Below are 18,903 nucleotides of genomic sequence, written 5' to 3'. Positions count from 1 at the left end.
TAAGGAATTGCATATTTCAGGTAAAGGAAGCCCTCAAATCTTCTTTTACCTTTTATGATGTAATTTCTGTGATGGATGGCAGAGTGTGAAGTCTTTGGAGGGATGTGTTTTAGATAGTAATGTCTGAGGCCCACCATTCACCCACCATTAAGTGATGAGTCGCGGCCCCTGAAGGCATAACTCACGCCGCTCCTTTGTTATCAATGAGACACACTCCTCGTGCGTTACCCTCTATAATAGGTGTGATCATTTTAAATTGTGCATCAAAGTAATTGCCGTGAAGCAGAAAAGTGAGGTGGTTCTAGCACTGTATAAGACATGTGGTCCATTGTCTGTCCTTTCCCAGGAGAACTGCTTCAAATTAAGATGCAGTGTGACGTTTGTGCCGACAGCATTGCACAGGGAGCTCAGGTTCATCACCAAACACCAAGCATTTGATCTTAAAATGAAAAACTTTTAAGTTTTACTGAACCTCACCACCAGTTCCTGATGTCTCCACTTCCATCCTTATGAAGACATTCACTCTGACTTTGGTGCATCGGGGTGTCCTGGAAGAAAACGGTGTGGGCCAAGATAACAGCTGCATGTCTCTGCACGCAGAAATGCCAGAATTGGGAGCTTTTACAGGGACGGCGCTTCTGTACAATCATGAAAGCAGTCACATTTCATGAGGGCTGGTCAAACCCGTCTGCACAATCAAATGCAAACATGAACTGACCGGCTTGTTAAAGTAAAAATGGTTATAGTGTAAAAAGACTGTACACTGCACAAGATCTGCTTGAGCACCGTGTTGCTGCAGTTCATCCCAGGACAAAGCATGTGACTGTGTGAATGCACTGAGCTCAGAGGGGGTGGGACAAGGGAACAGTGGGCAGGGAGGCCTGACAGGAGGCCTTCTGTCAGCACTAATGTGCATCACAGCACTGCTCGCCGGTAACAGGTCTGCTCTGCAGGGAAATATCAGGCTGAAACGATTCAAGGGACCAGTGAGAAGACGAGGAGATCGCTAATTCTGATCTGATAAAAATCATTAGATCTCGCCTCTGCAGGACTGTGGCGCTCACTTCAATCAGGGGTGAATCAGCAGATCCTGCAGGCACCACATGTGTGTTAAGGAGGCTTTCTGATGCAGATGCTCTCAAGTGGTTTTTAGGGCTGTTTGCTGGGGAACGTTACATCCTGCTGGAGGGACAAAAGGCCAGACCTCCTTTAAATGCCCTATGTGATGTCCAAACATTGACTTGATATTCAAATCAGCAGTGTGATGATGTTTTAACCTTTAAAGCAGATGAAATGCTTCCAGTTCCTTTTCTGGACTTGGTTTGCTTCCTGAAAAAGTTTGTTGCACGAAAGAGAAACAAAGGAAATCACATGGGGAGATATAAGGCCGGAAAGCATAAAAAGAGTGACATGAAATGCTAAATATAAGTCAAAATGGATTTCTAAGGTTATCGTATTCATGGCTCGGTCATGAATCCAGAATACATGAAATTTTAGGCCGACCTCAGACTCTTTAGGACTGGCATGATGGAGTCTGTGATAACTCTGTGTGTTGTTGTCACTACAGACTGATTTTATACATATATATATTCAACTGTGTCGACAGAGCAAATCTGTCTAAACAGGGGCGTGGTACTCCTAATCTGCCAATTTCAAACATCAGATATTTACGTGATTATGTTCTGAGACTGTGTAGTTTACGTCTGAGAGGAGATTAAGATCAGGAGGATCATTAAAACCACTTAAGTTTCTCCTGGTTATGACTAAATCACTCTTTAGGTTTAATTAAAGCAGTCTTAAACATGGAAGATTATTCACCGTGTTTAAATAATAATGGCTGCCTACATTACATTATTTCTTTTGTGTTTTGTGTGTACCGACGTCCATCTGGGTTTTATGGAATAAAGAAAAATCTTCCTTTTCTCAGTTTGCGCTCAGACAAAAGCAAAATATTTCTAACATGCAGAACTCAGGAGGAATTCTTCTGCTGACTGATAAAATTTCTCTGATGATCACCGTCACAGCAGCTGTTTGCACTGCATAAACATGACCGGCTCGGGGTGAGAAAGGAGATTATATATTATCAGCGTCTTTCAGGAGCGACACCGGGATTATGAAAGAAGCCGGCTGTGAATCTGCAGGAGAACAATGCAGTCAGCTGCTCCTGACACGTCGAGACAAAAAGAAGCCACCGCAGACTTTCCCCATTCGCTGATCCAGTTCCTATCAGGGCGCCTGTCTACTGAATGCATAATTATTCAGTCGAGCGTTGGGTTTTTCTGAGATGCTACTTCATCTTTAATCGGAATTTCCTGAATGCAAACATGCGTGCTTGTTTTGGAAAGAACCAGAGAGTTTGCAGGATGTTGGAAGAAGAACGACTTTAACATACAGTCGAACAATAGGACACATTTAATTAAATCAGTCCAGAGTAAACAATGTTCGCCCACTTGTTGTTGCCTTTACCACTAAAGAGCCTGAAGGCGAGTGAAAGAACTGCAAAAGAATCTATGATAAAAATAAATATTTGTCTGGTTAAACACAAACTACACCACCTCCACGGAGACAATAGTGGAAAGTACATTTACTCGTGCGCTCACTGAGTACAATTCTGAGGTACTTTTTACACCATTGCATGTATCTGACTGGAGCTGGAGTTACTGTATAAACAAAGATTTTACAAACAACATCTGATTAATCATCAAAACGTGATACTGCATGTGTTAAAGCAGCAGTAATAATATTTCACTGATGTGCAAGTGCTCTTACTTTAATACTTTATGTGCATTTTGCTTTTACTACTTATGTGTTGTTACTTGTAAGAGAGTATGTTTGCAGAGCAGTATCGCTGCTTTTACTGCAGTGAAAGATATGAGTACTTGCATCGCTGCACCGAGCGTGTTTTTCATGACAGGCCACAACATCTCTCGGCAGTTTCATCATCCTGAGGCATCATACTGCTCCTCCAGATTGATAGCCTTTCACGGAGCCTTTGTGGTCACAGAACAATGGGAAATGAGCGGGAGGCCTCGACGTGTCACATGTGGTGCCTTTGATTAACATACTAGACTTGTTTGTGTAACAGGATCTCGGGGCGAGGCGAGAATACCAAAAAGTGAATCAGACTGTTGCAGGGGGTGCAAAAATGTTTTAATCCAGGGCAGCACATGTGAGTGATTGAGTCTTACTAATGCAAAACACACACAGGATGTCTTCATTTGCACTGCGGGCACTCGGAGAACATGCTGCCTATTCAACCCAGAGTTTGACTAGATTTAATAAAATAAACATTAAAAATGCTTTTAGCGTCTTTACAACATTGGCTCCTCTGGCTAACATGTGATGGACATAAAGTCTGCAGACTGTGCAGTGCATTCCCTCCTTTGTCTGACCTTTTTGGTAGCAACAGCAACTTTTAAGATGAATCAGTCCAACAGAACATACAAGAGGCAGGATAAGGCCGAAAGCTAATGTGAGGGATGGTTTTGGCAAATTCCAGTCTTTGTTCACTGTACTGGGAGTGGTGACTGATAAAGCTTTGCTTTTTTTTTCTCTGCTGCCATTTGGGAGGAGTGTGTGTGTGTGTGTGTGTGTGTGTGTGTGTGTGTGTGTGTGTGTGTGTGTGTGTGTGTGTGTGTGTGTGTGTGTGTGTGAGTACAATATACACTGAAGTTTGCTGAATATCTTCATTGACAGTGTGATGTATGGCTGTAAACTCCCATCAACGCCTGGTGTCTCTTTGGAAGAGCTGAAGGGTGGAGGAGGGGTTGTTGTTTAACTTCACAACAGCCACTGGCTGCTACTCCAGGTGATGGTGTTCATCTAAAAAAAACATAAGTGTGTTATTCCTGCAGGGTTTTGTGTCTATACAGCCTAATAGTGACTTTATGTTGCTTTTGTCATAATGTAGTATTATCCTAATAATTATTATAGCATAGCATTCAGTTTTATTGCACAGTTCCTTTCATATCAGGCGTCCACATAAACGTCTGCGTGAAGTGTGTGGCGTTACGTTTAGGTGACAGCAAAGCGAATTGGGTATAAATCTGGCCACGTTTCGTGCCGCGAAGTAGGAGGAAGCAGCATTTTCTCATGAGTCAAGCGACCTGCTTCTGCAAAAAAAAAAAAAAAACTCACGTTACTGTGAAAAGTTTGAAGCACCCCTCCCCCCATCTCCACATGGTGGCCAATGCGTGACGCGAGAGCGTGGAAGAAGGGCCGCACCTCAAGTGGGCTCGACGCGGCGTCCGCATATCAAACGGTGCCGTTAATGCGGCCTGTTGGTGCTAATCAGCGCAGGAGCGGCGGCGGCTTACTTAAATCAAAGACGCTTTAGCTATCAACAGGCCAGCTGCAAGTCCGTGAAGTGAGCACTGGGAAAAAAAACTTAATATCAGACTTCACTATATGAACCGTGGAATTGTAACGTGGGTGCCTTAAAATGCAAATTAAGCCCACATGACAGTGACGACCATACCTGTCCAAGCAGCTGCTAAGCAGGCTAGTGAGGACTTAGCAAGGTGTCTTAAAAGCATATTAACCAGATAACGCGACACGCCGCACGCGTTTATTGACGCGCATTAGTCAACAGCGCGAGCGTTAATCTCATCCCTCTCTGTTATTCGCGACCACGTGACCGCCCCACGGGCTTTTTGAGGTTGCCGTGCACGCGCTCCATCTTCCCCTCGCAGAGTCGTTGAGGCGCGCGGGTGGCAAAGGGGGGGCAGAGAGTGAGAGTGAGAGAGAGAGAGAGAGAGAGAGAGAGAGAGAGAGAGAGAGAGAGAGAGAGAGAGAGAGAGAGAGAGAGAGAGAGAGAGAGAGAAGGAGCGCGCGCCCCGGAGCTCAACAGCTGCACACAGTGAGGACTCGCTAAGTAGAGCAAATATGATTCACATTCAGACAATTGAATAGGTGAGCTGCCCACCGGCCAGGCGTTGAGAAATGAGGGAGCAGCAACGAATTCAGTCGCTCGTAGTATCTGTGTCATTAATAAACCGGAAATTCAGAGTTGGTAGGTATTGTTTGGTGAGTTTTCCGCGGCGGAGTCGAAGTCGAGACAACTGAAGTTTGCTAACGTTTGTGTCGTTAGAATGGAATGACCCCGCTTTGAGGGCAACGCAGGCGACGTTAGCTCCTCGTTAAAGTTGTTCAGTCATGGTTTCTGGCGTTAAACTAATCGATAAGTAGCGACGTACGTACACAAGGGATGGTGTTTTTCTTTCTGCGAGGCTGTGTGGTGTCCAGAAAATAACGTTATCGTGTTTGAGGTCGAGTTAGCTAAAATCAGCTCCTTGCGTCCCGGTGAGTTAAAACAAACAACGTTGACACGATTGATGATCGATCATGTCGTTAATCCCTCGTGCTCTGCTTATTATGCACACACAGAGGTGTAATAGCCTCCCAGGTCAACAGCCGCTTGGGTGAAGTTGACGTTCAGTGGATTTAAGGTGTAAACTGCGTCTTTGGAGCATCTCAGCCACACTGAACTAACACGGAGGGCTTTAACGAGCTTCACTAACACGGCGGCTAACGTCAACGCCGCCTCACACAAAGCGTGCGGGTGGCCTGAGTTCACCTGGGTTCAGGTAAAAGTTACAGCCAGGTAAAGCCATCACAGCAAGCTGAACAATGCGTGCTAAACTCGGTAGGTTATGATAACGAAAGCGACATTGTTGAGGAGAAAAGGGGTGATTCATTGGAAGATTACCAGCAGTTTACAGTTGGGGTTTCCCCCTTATCAATCAGCTGCGTCGACTAGTTGATGATATAATGTCAATTGATGAGGTGGAAAAACCAAAACTTCTACCTGTGAGCTAGACCTTAATCGATTAGTTATTAAATGAGTCTTTGATAATTGATTAATCAGTGAATATTCTCTCATTCTTTGCTCCTCTGTCAGAGTAAACTCAATATCTTTGAATTGTGGGCAAAATAAGACATTTGAGGAGGCCATCTCAGGCTTTGATCCACATTTCCTGACGTTTAAAAGCCCAAACTACTAATGGATTGATCAGAAAAAAACAACCAACAGATGAACTGACAGTGGAAATAATCGTAAACTGCAGCCCTGATTTCAACCTGCTGTTCAAGTCGCGTGCCAGTCAAACTAAGAGTGCCATTCAAATTTCTTAATCTGTTTCTGTGTTTGTGTAAGCAGTTCATGATACACCCTGAAAGAGCTGTGACAAAACCACACGGAGGTATTCCCAGTGGTCACAAAGCAAAAGGAAAACACAGCACACACCTGGAGCGTACCACTGTAAACCAGCGCTGTGTGAGTCAACATGGCAGCCAAAGATCGTAAACAAAAAACAGGTTTTTATACCTCAGCTGTTTAGCGCTAATCAAACTAAGTCCATGTAACATTTCTCAAGTCCGAATTTTGGGCGTGACCAAGAAACACAGATGTAAAACAAGGAGTTAAGGCTGTTTGTGTGAGGAAAAAATTTGTTTAACTTAAGTTTCTAAACAAAAATACATCCGTATGTGAGCTGGGATGACATTGCTGTGAACCCATACATTAATATTAACCCCATTTAGTTAGTATGATATGAAATATGCCAAATTCTGTAGCTGATCGCTCACAGAGCTAAACATACATACGAAGGTGGAGGTATACATTTTATGGGTGGCCAGAGGAAATGAGTTGTCTGTGTAGTTGGTTGCTAAAAACATGCATTTCCTGTTTCACTATAGAGGAAGGCAATTCTCTCTGTGTGGTGTATTTTAAACTGATTTTATCTTTAGGTTGCTAGTCACTACCTGGTTCTGTTTTGAGATCCAGCACTGACTAAAGACACTGTCCTCATTGTTTACAGGTTCCTAATAATCTGGACAGTGTGAACAGCGGGGAACAATGCCAACTCACTCCTTGCTGCCGTGTGTGGAGAGCCCAGATGGACTTGCTCAAGATATTCTTGTCAGTAACAATGCAAGCATCCCAGGGCCTGGCTCTAGCATGACACCACACACCACCTACTCAGAAAAGGCTGTGTTGCAATCTGGAGGAAGTGTGCCATTATCTTGCATGTTCTGCGATCAGACTTTCACTCATCAGGATGAGCTGGGACCCCATGTGCTAACGCAGCACCCCACCACTTTCTTTGAACCGGCTGTGCTTCGAGTTGAAGCAGAATTCAGGATCCCAGGAGACAGGCCGAGGCCTAAACCGAGCAGCGTCGCTGTTGAGAAAGAGGAGGTTCACAGCTGTATTGTGTGTGGTCAGGTTTCACAAGATGCCAGTGAGCTGGAGACCCACATGAGGAAGCACAAGGACTACTTCACTTACTGCTGCAGTGTGTGTGGACGGCGATTTAGAGAGCCGTGGTTCCTCAAAAACCACATGAAGATGCATGTCAAGCCAGGAGCAAAGAGCAAGGCCCAGCAAGACCAGGAGACCCCAGTCACAGTCAACGGCATTGTCCAGGACCCTGTTCCAGAGCCTGTAGTCACAGTTTACAAAATGTGTATGGTGTGTGGGTTTTTCTTCCCTGACCACGACAACTTGGTTGAACATAGTAAAGTACACAATCGAGAGGCGGAGCCTGGCAAAGATAAAGACAAGGAGAACATGGCTGGCACTGTTGAATCTGTTTCCAAACAAACATTTCTCCACGGTCTACAGCTTCAGCCTCAGTCTACAGGAAAGAGTCTGCAACACGAGAGGTCGTCGAAATGGATTCCCCAGCTAGATCCCTTCAACACATATCAGGCCTGGCAACTTGCTACGAAGGGCAAGATAGCAGTTGGTCCGAATACTAGTAAAGATATCGGCCAGGAAGCCAGCACAGACAATGAAGAATGCAGCTCTGATAAGGAGGAGTCAAGTAATATTTGGCCCGAGGGACAAGGAGACAAAGCCACGAAAGAGGTCCTCGGGAGAGAGCTCTGGTCTCGGCAGCAGAGCGTAGGAGAAAACCCTGAACCCCAGCGGAGGTCTCTAATGCAAAAGGACAAAGAAAGGCCGACCAAATGTGAGGAATGTCAGAGAACCTTCAGGACCTACCACCAGCTAGTTCTGCACTCCAGGGTCCACAAGCGCGAGAGAGGCGGTGAGGAGAGTCCGACTTCTGCTGATGGGAGGATGTTAAGAGGAGGCTCAGTTGAGCAGGCGGAGGAGGGCTCTGAGGAGGGCTTCGAGGAAGCAGCACTGACTGAAAACCTGGTTCCAGGTAAACGTAGGAGCTCAATACACACGCATGCTTCACTCATATTGTCTGTATTGTGATTTAGGAATTGAGTACACAAAGAACTGTGTCACTGAGGGCTCCCTCTGCTGATGGGAGGGGTAATTACACATGGTTTTTATGATTTTAAAACCCACACACCAGAAGAGTTGGGATGCTGTATAGACATAAATAAGACAGAATATGATCACTTGTTAATCCCTTTTGGCATATACTCAATCAAAAACAGCTCAAAGACAATATATTTAATGTTTGACCTCATCAGCTTCATTGATTTTTGCAAATATCTGCTAATTCTGATTTTTGTGGCCACTGTGTGAACACATGATTGGATAAATGATATCACTACAATGAGCCCAGGAACATTTCAGAAAACTGTCCCAACTTTTCTTGGAATATTGTTTGTATTTCGTCCTTTTTCCTTTCTGCGTATTTACGCATTTGTCTGTTTTCAAAGGTGAAGATGGTTTCGATCGCTCGAAGGTCAGATCAAAAGAATGCAGCTACTGTGGAAAATCATTCCGATCAAGCTATTACCTCACAGTTCACCTGAGGACTCACACAGGTATGTTCAACACATTCGGCATGAATGATTAACCCGTATAAGACGGTGTTTACACCTGACTGTTTGTTTGTTTCAGGGGAGAAGCCGTTCAAGTGTGTTTACTGCGACTACGCTGCGGCCCAGAAGACCTCACTGAAATATCACCTGGATCGGCGTCACAAGGACAGAGCTTACGTGGACATTCCCAGCAGACCCGTGCCTGTAGCGACCTCTCCTAATGACGGAAAACATGGAAATGACAGTGAAAATCCTGCTCCAAGTAGATCCAAACTGTGGGTTCCTGGAGCAAGATCCTGCACCAGTGGAACCCCAGAGGACGGATTTGATAGCATAGGTAACAAACTTGGCAAACCGCTTGTCCAGACGAGTGCTGAGCATGAGAAGTTAACTGTTCAGTCTGCATACTCCCCGACTGATAACGCTGTGAAGTGCCCCCTGCCCGTCAACCTGAAGGTGGAGCGGGAGGAGACAAAAGACGAGAACTCTGAGGCCCCCTTAAATCTGTCCTTAAAAGTGTCTCTTTCTATCCCTGCCAGTGCAGAACCCAGACATGCACTGATTCCATTCGCCTGTTCGTTTTGTGCATATAAAACCAAGTACCCAGAGGTTCTGATGATGCACAAAAAGCTGAGCCACAAAGACAAGTCGGACAGTACGAGAAAGAACGGATCCGGAGGCAGTTTGAAGCAAAAACGTTTGACAGGTTGCCCCCCTGCGCTCGATGGCAAAGATGTCACCCCGCTTCCGACGATTGACCGGCGCCACCCTCGTCGGACCAAGTCTCCACCACCCCAACCAGCAAAACCACAAGAAAAGACCCCTGTTCACCCACCTAATGGTCCAAAACGGTCCCCTATCCACGCACCCCTACGTGACGTTGTCCAGGACACCCAGCGTCACAGACCTAACACTGATACACATCCCAGTCAGGAGTCCTCCAGGTATACGGAGCTCTTGAAGAAATCCAACACAGGACGCAAGTATGTCTTGGACCGCCCAGGCCCCCCGGACAGGGTGGGAGTTGCTGAGAGGAGTTTCCCAGCAAGAGGTGGTGTCATGTGGAATTCGGACGCTGCCAGGTTGTGCCTGTCGACCCGATTTGGGAGCCTCCCCCAGATGGATTTTGGTGAAACTTCCAGCAAGAGATTGAAGTATATGGCACCCGCAGGCAGGGAAGCCGACACCGGCGAGAAGCCTGGCTTCAGAGGGCCGGCGGGGGAGGGATCCGGCAGGCTGCTGTCCTCCATGAGAAGCATGAAAACCACATCACAAGGGTCGGGTCCATCCACAGCTTCTGAGAACTTGGGTCCTTTGAAGACCACATCTGCAGCTATAGGAGGAGGTCTGGACTCTGAGTGGAGCATGATGAACCTCCTGCACTCCTACTCACCCAGCGATCTGGCATCTCTGTATCACAGCACACCAGCCAACGCCGGCTATGGAGGACTGGCCAACCCCAGAGCAGGTACGCCTTAGGTTCAGTCCAACAAGGCTGCATTGTAGAGTATCTGCATGTTGTTGCAGTTTGTAGAGTTAACATGAAAGGTTTTTCCTCAGGGGGCAGAACTGTGCTGTACCAACACTTACCCACTCTGCCCACCCTGCAGAGGAGAGACCCCTCAGGCCTTTTCCCTAACCAACGCTATGGGACCACTGACAAAAGTACCTAAAGTGGCACCAAGGTAAAAGGTTGAAGAACACTTTGAAGTACATCGAGTTAGATCTTTCTCTTTTTTTGATATTCAAACTCTGGTGTTTTCCTTTTTTTTCTCATTCTCTCTAGATTTGAACTATGCTGCTACCTTATTTTGGAGAATTCCTTGTTTGTTGGAAAGTTTGTGTAATATAAGAGATGGTTTGTGCTCAAAAAGTGTCTAGGCTCTCCTAATTTAATGTTTTTTTTCTGTTGCATAGACATTTCAGAGGCCTTAAGTGTACACTTGTTATCTTTTTCTGAGTGGAAAAGTTCAGATCACCTCCGGTGTGATATTTTTTCCCCACTCAAAACTGTTACTTAATCCATATTTGACCCACACTAACATCCAGATACCTGTAAGTGTCTATGACATAACAGTAAAATGTATATGTGGGATAACACAAATATATCTGTAAGCTTTCAGAACATAAGAATTGTATTAAGTAAAAACTTAAATATGGTTTGTGTGAGAAATTGCTGCTCTGGTCGGTTAACTGTTGATGTCCAGGCAGTAATTAAGCACTATCTTATTGTTTTTTTCCTTTTCCAAGGCACTGAAGGGTGGGTGTTTTCTGTGGACTAACTTTGTGGCCCGGTGGTTTACAAACAGGCCGCAGTAACGAGTCCTGTGTTTGCTGAAGTGGTCTACCTCATTTTGTGCTCTAAATACTGTTATTTTTGTAAAGCTGCTGCAGCGATCATGTCAGCTGAGCCTCTACACCTGCTCGTTTGTCGACGGGTGACGGATGTTTTGAGTCATAGTAGAACTAGATGGACATGTGCTCATCAGGCGCCACATAAAACACCAACTCATCTGCGACAGAACAACTGCTGCTGAGGCTACACCGACCTGCGGCGCAGCATTAGCTGTAACACAATGTGGGTCGTGGATTTCTTTGATACACTTTGTATTTGCAAGCCCAGTTTTAAACACAGAACAGATTTCGGGGGGATTATTGGTCCTTTTGATCATCTGCGTTAGTGGTGCCTCAGATCCATAAGCTGTAAAATGTACCACATTTCACCAGTTTCATCAGTTTCTGTGTATTCAACAGACTGCGCATTCAGTCACCATTCAAGAGTTTGTTTTTATTCGCCTTGAAAGTGTTGCCGTGTTTGAAGTGACAGCAGTCAGTCCCAGCTGGTCATCAAGCGACAGTTTCCACGTGGTACGGCTGTGCAGTTTGGGAAAACAAGAATACAAAAGCAGCTATGTTGATTAATTGTTTGATTAATTACACAATGTGAACAAAAAGTCTCAGGTTAACTCACATTTACAAGCTGTTCAGTCTGTTGTGGAAGCGAGTATTTTTGCCACCTTTGAAAGGCACATGTACTTATGTAAAGATGAAAATATTGTTTGAGAGTTGTGACACATTTCAATAATAAAGTAAGAGGTGAAAAGCTCTGGAGTTACGTGTGACTGGCCTCCCACCCACCCAGCAGAGAACACATTCAGCTGCAGCTCAGGGCCTTACATGCAGTCAGTGAGACAGCGGTTGGTACTTTTTCGTAAGACAAACCTGTCTTTAATTTGGACATCTGCCAGGTATGGATCACACATACCTGTAATACCTGAAACAGCCTTCGAGTCTCCACATTGTACAGATGTTTGCTTCTGCAGACGTTATTGCTGAGAGGATCCCCGTTAGGTTCTGCTCATGTTAGCACGTATAAATACAGATGAGGCAGGATCAGTACATTAAAGAAGACAAAGACACTTTTAAAAACAAGATGCACACATGCGTAACTCCAAAAAGAGATGTTGACATTTCACCATATTAGCTCAACTCTGTTGGAAACTTCATGGAAATGTATTGGAGTTTGTTTAAAAGGTTCCAGTCTGAGGAAGTTCTGTGTAGAACAAGAACCATGCTCATAACATCTTCAGGGGTCTGGCTTGTCCCCCATTTTTTAAACCGTGCTATGTCCATGTCTTATCCTGTGGGAGACCAAGAGACATGGAGGTCCAAAGTGAGACTTGTTAGCCTGGTATAGCAGCTTTAATTTGGGAGTGCCGGCTTGTTCGGCTCCACATCTGAAAAGCGTGGATTTAGATGAATTCAGTATTGTTTTCACACACCCATCATTCACCTTTTCCTCTAAAGTTATTTATTATTGTATTAACATGGGATCACTATGGGGACTAATACTCCTCCAGTGTCTTCAGCCCCAAACAGGAAATGTACGAGCCTCACACCTCCATTACAACATAAAATTAAGTCTTTAGCGCAAAAAAATACGTTTTTTGGACTGTTGTTAAAAATGAATGTATGAATTTACATTACTGACCATCAATGACTCGGATTGGCCACTAGATGGCAGTATTTACAAAGTCTAGATTCTGGCCTTGTCAGATTCTGCTTTCAGAGCCTGCATGCTCAGTTTGAACAGCAGACCCACGTAGTGCAGCCAGTCAGGACAAATCCAGTTTGAGAGTGAATTACAGAAGTACAGTTCAAAATACAGCAGCGCTCATCGCCGTGATCCTAAAACACACGCTTGTCCTCATTCCAGAAAGCTCCTCTGCTCGTTCTGCTCCCTTTGCTTTGAAGCTCACATTAATAAATCTGCTGTGCTCGTGGTCACACCCTGATTGCTCATGTCACACAGGTGTTGCCTATCAGGTGTCAAAGGCGACACACCTGGCAGCCTATGACATCACCGATAGCAGCCCTGTTGAAAGTTTCAAGCGGAGCAGTGCGGCTTTTTAAAGCGTCTCCTTTGTGATTTCATGAGAATTCGCTCGTTAAAAAGCTTCCAGAGAGAGGTTTGGTAACAGCTTCCGCATCTGCGAGACATGAGGACGCTATTGTTGAATTTCCACACATCTATAAACGGAGAAGGCTGACAAAACCCATCGCGGTGGCGCATTCAGTAAACAACAAATTGCAAAGGACAATCTTCAGCACACTGAACACTTTAAACTTTGATTTTTTCCCCCCTCCTCCCTTTCTGAGTAGACCACATCTGTTTGCTGTCTGTTCCCCTGGGCCAACACTGTGTAATCTATTGCATTAGCTCACATTAGTGCACATCGCCCATGGGCCCTGGTAATCACAAACGCAAAATGAGCATTTCACTTAGCATCACCCTCATATTCCCCCACACTATGGCAAACTTAGCGCAAACGCATGGCAGTCGACAACAGCTCATGACATGCATCCCGTTACTCTCCGTCCCCGTGTCCAGAACGCCGCGAGGGCGCCCGTGTCAGCGCTCCCTTTGATGGGCAACGATACACTTTGAGTTCTCCCTGTTTACTTCCTGTTCTGTATGTTTTTGTCAGTAATTTTGCGGCCCTGCAGAAATGTTAAAAAGGGAGCGTTTCTCCCAGATTTGTCCTGACCTCTACCTTCGTCTTCACTCCTTGCGGATGAATGGCACCGCAGGCTTTCCTTTCATTAAACTGCATCATCGCCGGCTGAGAGACGCCTGAAATAATGTTTGACTTGAGCCGGTAATGCAGCAGAAGCAAACACGCAGCATCTCTCAAGTTACACAAAACAGATTTTATTGATGATTAGGACTTTATTTATCTGATCTTTTCATTCCCAAAGACCTTGCATCACTGCCAGTTATGCGCAGAGATTTCGAGAGGGACAACCGGAGAAATTAGCCATGTTTCATGCAAATCCACTTGGGATTTCTCCTTTTTTGGCACAAAGCACCTGGGGTCTTCACAGCTCCTTATCGAGCTGCTTTCATCACATTAGCTTTTGTGTGATAAGGATTCGCGCAGCAGCCATTTTGGAGCACAATTCAGTACACAAATGGCATTTTATGCTTGCATTGCCACCCATTCATCTGTTCAGAGTGTTTGGTTTTAGAAGAGGTTATCAGTTGTGGAGACATTCATCTGTGACTGAGGACGTGTTCGGCAGTCCCACCCTCTTTCTCTCCAGCAGTGTGACTATCAAACCTCCTGCCTCCCTCCTTCCTTGTAAAGTAAACTTCATGTTTTTCTGCTTCCCCCCTAAGTGCTCTCTCTCTTATTTTCAGTCCTTTCATCACTCATAATTGTTGCCTCCAGATTGTCAACTTGCATGAATTAGCAATTGGGCCAACAAAGCGGATACGGTCAATTGTTGAATATCCTGTCAGAATTTGAGGCAGAAAGTCTGCTCTGGCTGTGATCGCTCATCATCGTCACCCCATTCCTCTGAGGAAGAGGAGCAATGTAATGGTTCCCACAAAAACAGCCCCTGGCCTGAGGAAAGGGATTTGAGTGTCTGGAGACAACAGGGGCCATATGGAGCGGGCTGAGATAGCAAGGCACATGTACAGAATAATGGATGACGTGTCATGTTTCATGTTGCTGAGAAGCCTTCAAGAGACTTGGTTTGGGGAAATCAAAAGGCTCACATACAGCAGAAGAGACTGTTGGACCATTTAGCAGTTTTTGTTTATTTTTATGTTGGGAGAGTGCTGAACATCCGTGTAGTCTTGAACAATGTGTTGCTCTGTTTTCAGTGCCTTTGGTCTGCTGAGGTTATTTGGAAATAAAAACGTGATGATTCTGGTTGACTGGTGCAGTATGTTTATATATTTATATGTATAATGAGCTGAAGAGGAACTAAAAGGGGCATAAAATAGATATGAAGATGACTTGTTCGGTTCAAAAGATGGATATTTTTTCAGTCGTGGTCTCCAGAGGATGAACCCTAACGACTTTACTGACCCCTGACTTTTCCTCTCTTCTCGCCAGCAGGTTGACATTTGTGCCTTTCAATGGTGATCTCCATATTTTTCACACAGCGCCATCATCAGGTCAAAGGAGTCCAGCGCTTTGCTTCATGACCATGCACCACATCACGCTAACTAGCAAATGTTAGCATGCTAACATGCTAAAATAAGACGATGAACATGGTGAATGTATCTGCTAAACATCAGCATGTTAGCATTGTTATTGTAGGCATGTTAGCATGCTAATGTTAGCATTTAGCTCAAAGCACCGCAGGGCCTCAGTACAGCCTTACAGAGCCGCTCACATGGCTGCAGACTCTGTGGCTACGCTCCAGATCAGACACTAGATCTTTTTCCTTCTATTACATACTACAGCTGCCCATACAAAGATGCACTGTTGCATGCAGCATGCACAGAATTGGGACACACTATTAAATATTGCACCTTGGAATTTGACCGTATTGCTCGTAGGTCTGTTGCAGTCTGTAGCGCGATATTTGAAGCAGAAAGGAAAAGCATGCTATGTGGAGCAGGAGCCAAGACTTTGTATGAACCCTCCTCTCAGTGGTGCTGTCGAGTGACGTGTCCTCCACTGTGCAGAGGATTGTGGGTCAGAATAGCCAGGAAGCATGCAGGCTTGCGTTCTAACAAAATGTGACCTGATGCAGTAGGACGTCGTGGTACGTTTGACATACTGCGTGTGTGAACGTGTACTATTTCTAGCATAGTGATAGTACAGATATTAGAACGCAGCATCACGCTTGTTTCATTTCCAGCAAATGTAAAACTCACACTGCAACAAAACATATTGAAGAATACAAACCGTGAAATTCACTGCTCCAAATCAGCTGCTCTGCCGTGGAGCTAAAAACTCGTCTGTCCAGAGCTCCCCAGTCAGAGGGGCACTGTATACTTAGTCCCTCCCCCTCCTCTGTGCTGTACCTGCATGTGGAATAAGCCCAGCACCTCACCACTGTTTTTCTCCCAGTGTCAGAACTACACTTAAGTGCTGTTTCCGATACCCATGAGTAAGCCCCATAAAAGCTGCCCCATCGCCGCAGCGTTATTGTTTCTTGCGGATGATTGATTGATGGATGAGGGCTGACACTTCAATGAAGCCATTTTCACTGGCATCTCTATCCGATGATGTGCAGCGTATATTTTCCATCCACGCCTCATTGCTCGCCTGTGTCATTCCTGGAACTTCATTTACACCATGTTCCCTGAAGGACCTTTTTTAGCCCCATCTCCCTTTTTCTCTCCCCGGCTCCTCTTTTTATCTCCTCTTTTTTCCATGCCATAAAATAATGCTATTTCTTGTCGACTCTGGAGGGGCCAGGAATCATTTGCAGGGAATGATAAAACCAAAGGCATGGAGGGGTTATTTACAGGAAGTGTAACACTGACAGGGTCCCACTGTTCTGCCTTTTTCACTGTCAGATGCCAAGTCCATGCTGAGACAGGGCAGGGCTATGATATACATTTCAAACGCGCTCGACCTACACCGCGTGCACACACAATCATTTACTGTTATCTCCAGGAGCCAAATAGGACTTCCAGCATTGCAGATTCTTCCAACATGTTGTCCAAACATACCCGAAAAACATGTTAAAGTATATTAGTTCAATGACAGCGTGATTGAGGTGCCTTCTCTGAGACAATTGCCTGTTTTTGCTCATATGGGGAGCAGATGGTAAGCAGGCATCAGTGCGGCAGGCTTTCTGGGATGACAGCCATGAGATTCCCCCTCAGGTGCCATTGGAGCCCCTTTAGAAGGGGAGAGTGATTGGTAGGACATGGCACCTCCTAAGCAACTGTTTTTTCCTGCATCTTACAGTTCTCATCAACAAGCTACAGTGCAGTAAATGTACGTACAATGTCACCTAATTATCGCTTTGGATCACACATGCAGTGAATTATATTTCTAATTCATGATAAGGTGCTTTTCAAGGCGTATTCGCCGTCAGAAAGGACGAGCTGTTTAGCTCCAGATTAAATAATCAAGGTTTCTGTCTGTTTGTGCTGCACTCTGTTTAGCATCGCTCTGCTTTAACCCATCTATTTAGATGGTACATAAACAATTAATCAATGGCTAACAACACTAAATAACACTGTGTGCTGTAGTTGTAAGCAGATATGAGGACATTTATTGTGTTCATTACTGTATTTGTTGCAATCATAAGCAATCATATATCCTCAGTGGCTTTATTTACATTTATGAACGTTTTAAAATCTGCAGCACATGTTTATAAGCAGTTCAACTGCTTTAGAATAAACTGTAAGCTATCTACTCATTCATTTATGACAGCTTAAAACACACATTATTAACAATTTCACATGCTAACCTTAAGCCTAACAAAGGATTTGTGCGTGTGCATGTAACAAATGTTAATTAATTATGACAAAGTTGTCGGAAGTGATTATAAGGATATCTTGAATTTGAATATTAATATTTATGAACAATACAAACATTAATCAAACATGTGCATCCACCCATCCTTCTTTATTTAGAAAAATGTTTTGGCTAAGTTCTTCTCTTCCTTTAACTATGGATTACTTTCCCTCAGTGTGCTGTTGGACACTGATTATTTCTGTAAAAAACTCTGAAATTTACCGAGTTTTCTGGATAACTTTGCAGAGCAGAACTGGAGAATGAGCATTTACCAATTCATACTTATAAATGTTGCATAAACGCACTTGTTAAATGTTTATTACCATGAGAACAGAGCTTCAATTAAACTATGGTTTTTGATAAACTCATGATTAATGTATTTTAAGATATATTTCTATTAGTTCATAATAATTTCACATTGTGTTGTAACAGCTTTCTGTGCAAACCACGGTAAAGGTAAAAGTGTTTATAGATGTTTAAACGTCTGAAATACATATATTTATGTATGATTACAACTATGTTATACTGTGCTATCGAACATTCATTAACTGTTTAACACCTCATAGAATGAGTCACTTAGAGAATAAACACTTTAAAATGTCCTTATATTTGTTTACAACTACATTATAGTGAGCTAGAAGCCATTAATTGTGTATAGACAGCCAATAAATTCTAAACAGAGGGAGTTAATTTACTCTCCAGCTCGTAGATGTGATTACAGAGACAAACAGTGCGGTTCCAGGTTTAAACACAACTGCCTGTAGGCCACATTAAACCATGTTAATGTCAAATTTTGAGCCACCACGTTTGTGTTTCGTTCGAAGCACCTTGAGATCGAAACGAAACGAAATGAGAGGACATAATGCGCAGTTGAACACATGATGCATTTACTGTAGCTGTGTGTCTACCTGAGTGTGTGTGTGTGGGGGGGGGGGGGGGGGGGGGGGGCTCGGTGTACCTGACCTTGGCTGCTGTAGGACATTTTGGTTCATCAGGAAAGATGATTGTTTCCTTTAAAAGATATTAGGAGGACTGTGTCTAAAGGAAACTGACATGGCTCCCTGCATCCCTGATGGTTTCCACTCCGTTTCTTTTATAGTCACTCAATAGGTATGGGAATAGTGTCCCACCACAGTATTTATACATTAAGGTCTCCCTCTCCAGAAACTAGAGAGGAGCAGTGATTGGCCCCAGAGTATAATTTCTCCCGTGTCTACAATGGCGTGCGATCCTTTATCAATAATCACCTTGAAGGGAGGCTGCTCTTGTTCGAGGGAGATTGACCTTTGTGGTGATGAGGGTACGTGCACGGTGGTCATCCGTTACCACAACCATACTCAACCCCGTATAATATCCCCAGATGGGGAGTCTGGCAGGA

The 18,903-nt window shown here is 44.5% G+C and overlaps 1 protein-coding gene across 1 annotated transcript; it reads left to right on the top strand.

The window, feature by feature from the left end:
* Positions 1-4,977: 4,977 nt before the first annotated feature.
* On the top strand, positions 4,978-10,690 carry znf217 (zinc finger protein 217). The gene is made up of 6 exons (XM_070968890.1): positions 4,978-5,011; positions 6,819-8,171; positions 8,644-8,751; positions 8,828-10,216; positions 10,309-10,433; positions 10,535-10,690. Exons 2-5 carry the CDS (start codon positions 6,857-6,859, stop codon positions 10,419-10,421), a joined length of 2,925 nt encoding a protein of 974 aa, XP_070824991.1. The 5' UTR covers positions 4,978-5,011; positions 6,819-6,856; the 3' UTR covers positions 10,422-10,433; positions 10,535-10,690.
* The last annotated feature ends 8,213 nt before the right edge of the window (positions 10,691-18,903 follow it).

This window comes from Chaetodon trifascialis, chromosome 8 (assembly GCF_039877785.1).
Source record: "Chaetodon trifascialis isolate fChaTrf1 chromosome 8, fChaTrf1.hap1, whole genome shotgun sequence".
NCBI lineage: Eukaryota > Metazoa > Chordata > Actinopteri > Chaetodontiformes > Chaetodontidae > Chaetodon > Chaetodon trifascialis.
This window is presented reverse-complemented; position numbering and strand designations above follow the sequence as displayed.

Coding starts and splice junctions, on each gene's coding strand:
- znf217 (XM_070968890.1), top strand. CDS start 6,857: ATGCCAACTCACTCCTTGCTGCCGTGTGTGGAGAGCCCAGATGGACTT. Junction 8,172..8,643: donor GACTGAAAACCTGGTTCCAG/GTAAACGTAGGA, acceptor CTGTTTTCAAAG/GTGAAGATGGTTTCGATCGC. Junction 10,217..10,308: donor ACTGGCCAACCCCAGAGCAG/GTACGCCTTAGG, acceptor GTTTTTCCTCAG/GGGGCAGAACTGTGCTGTAC.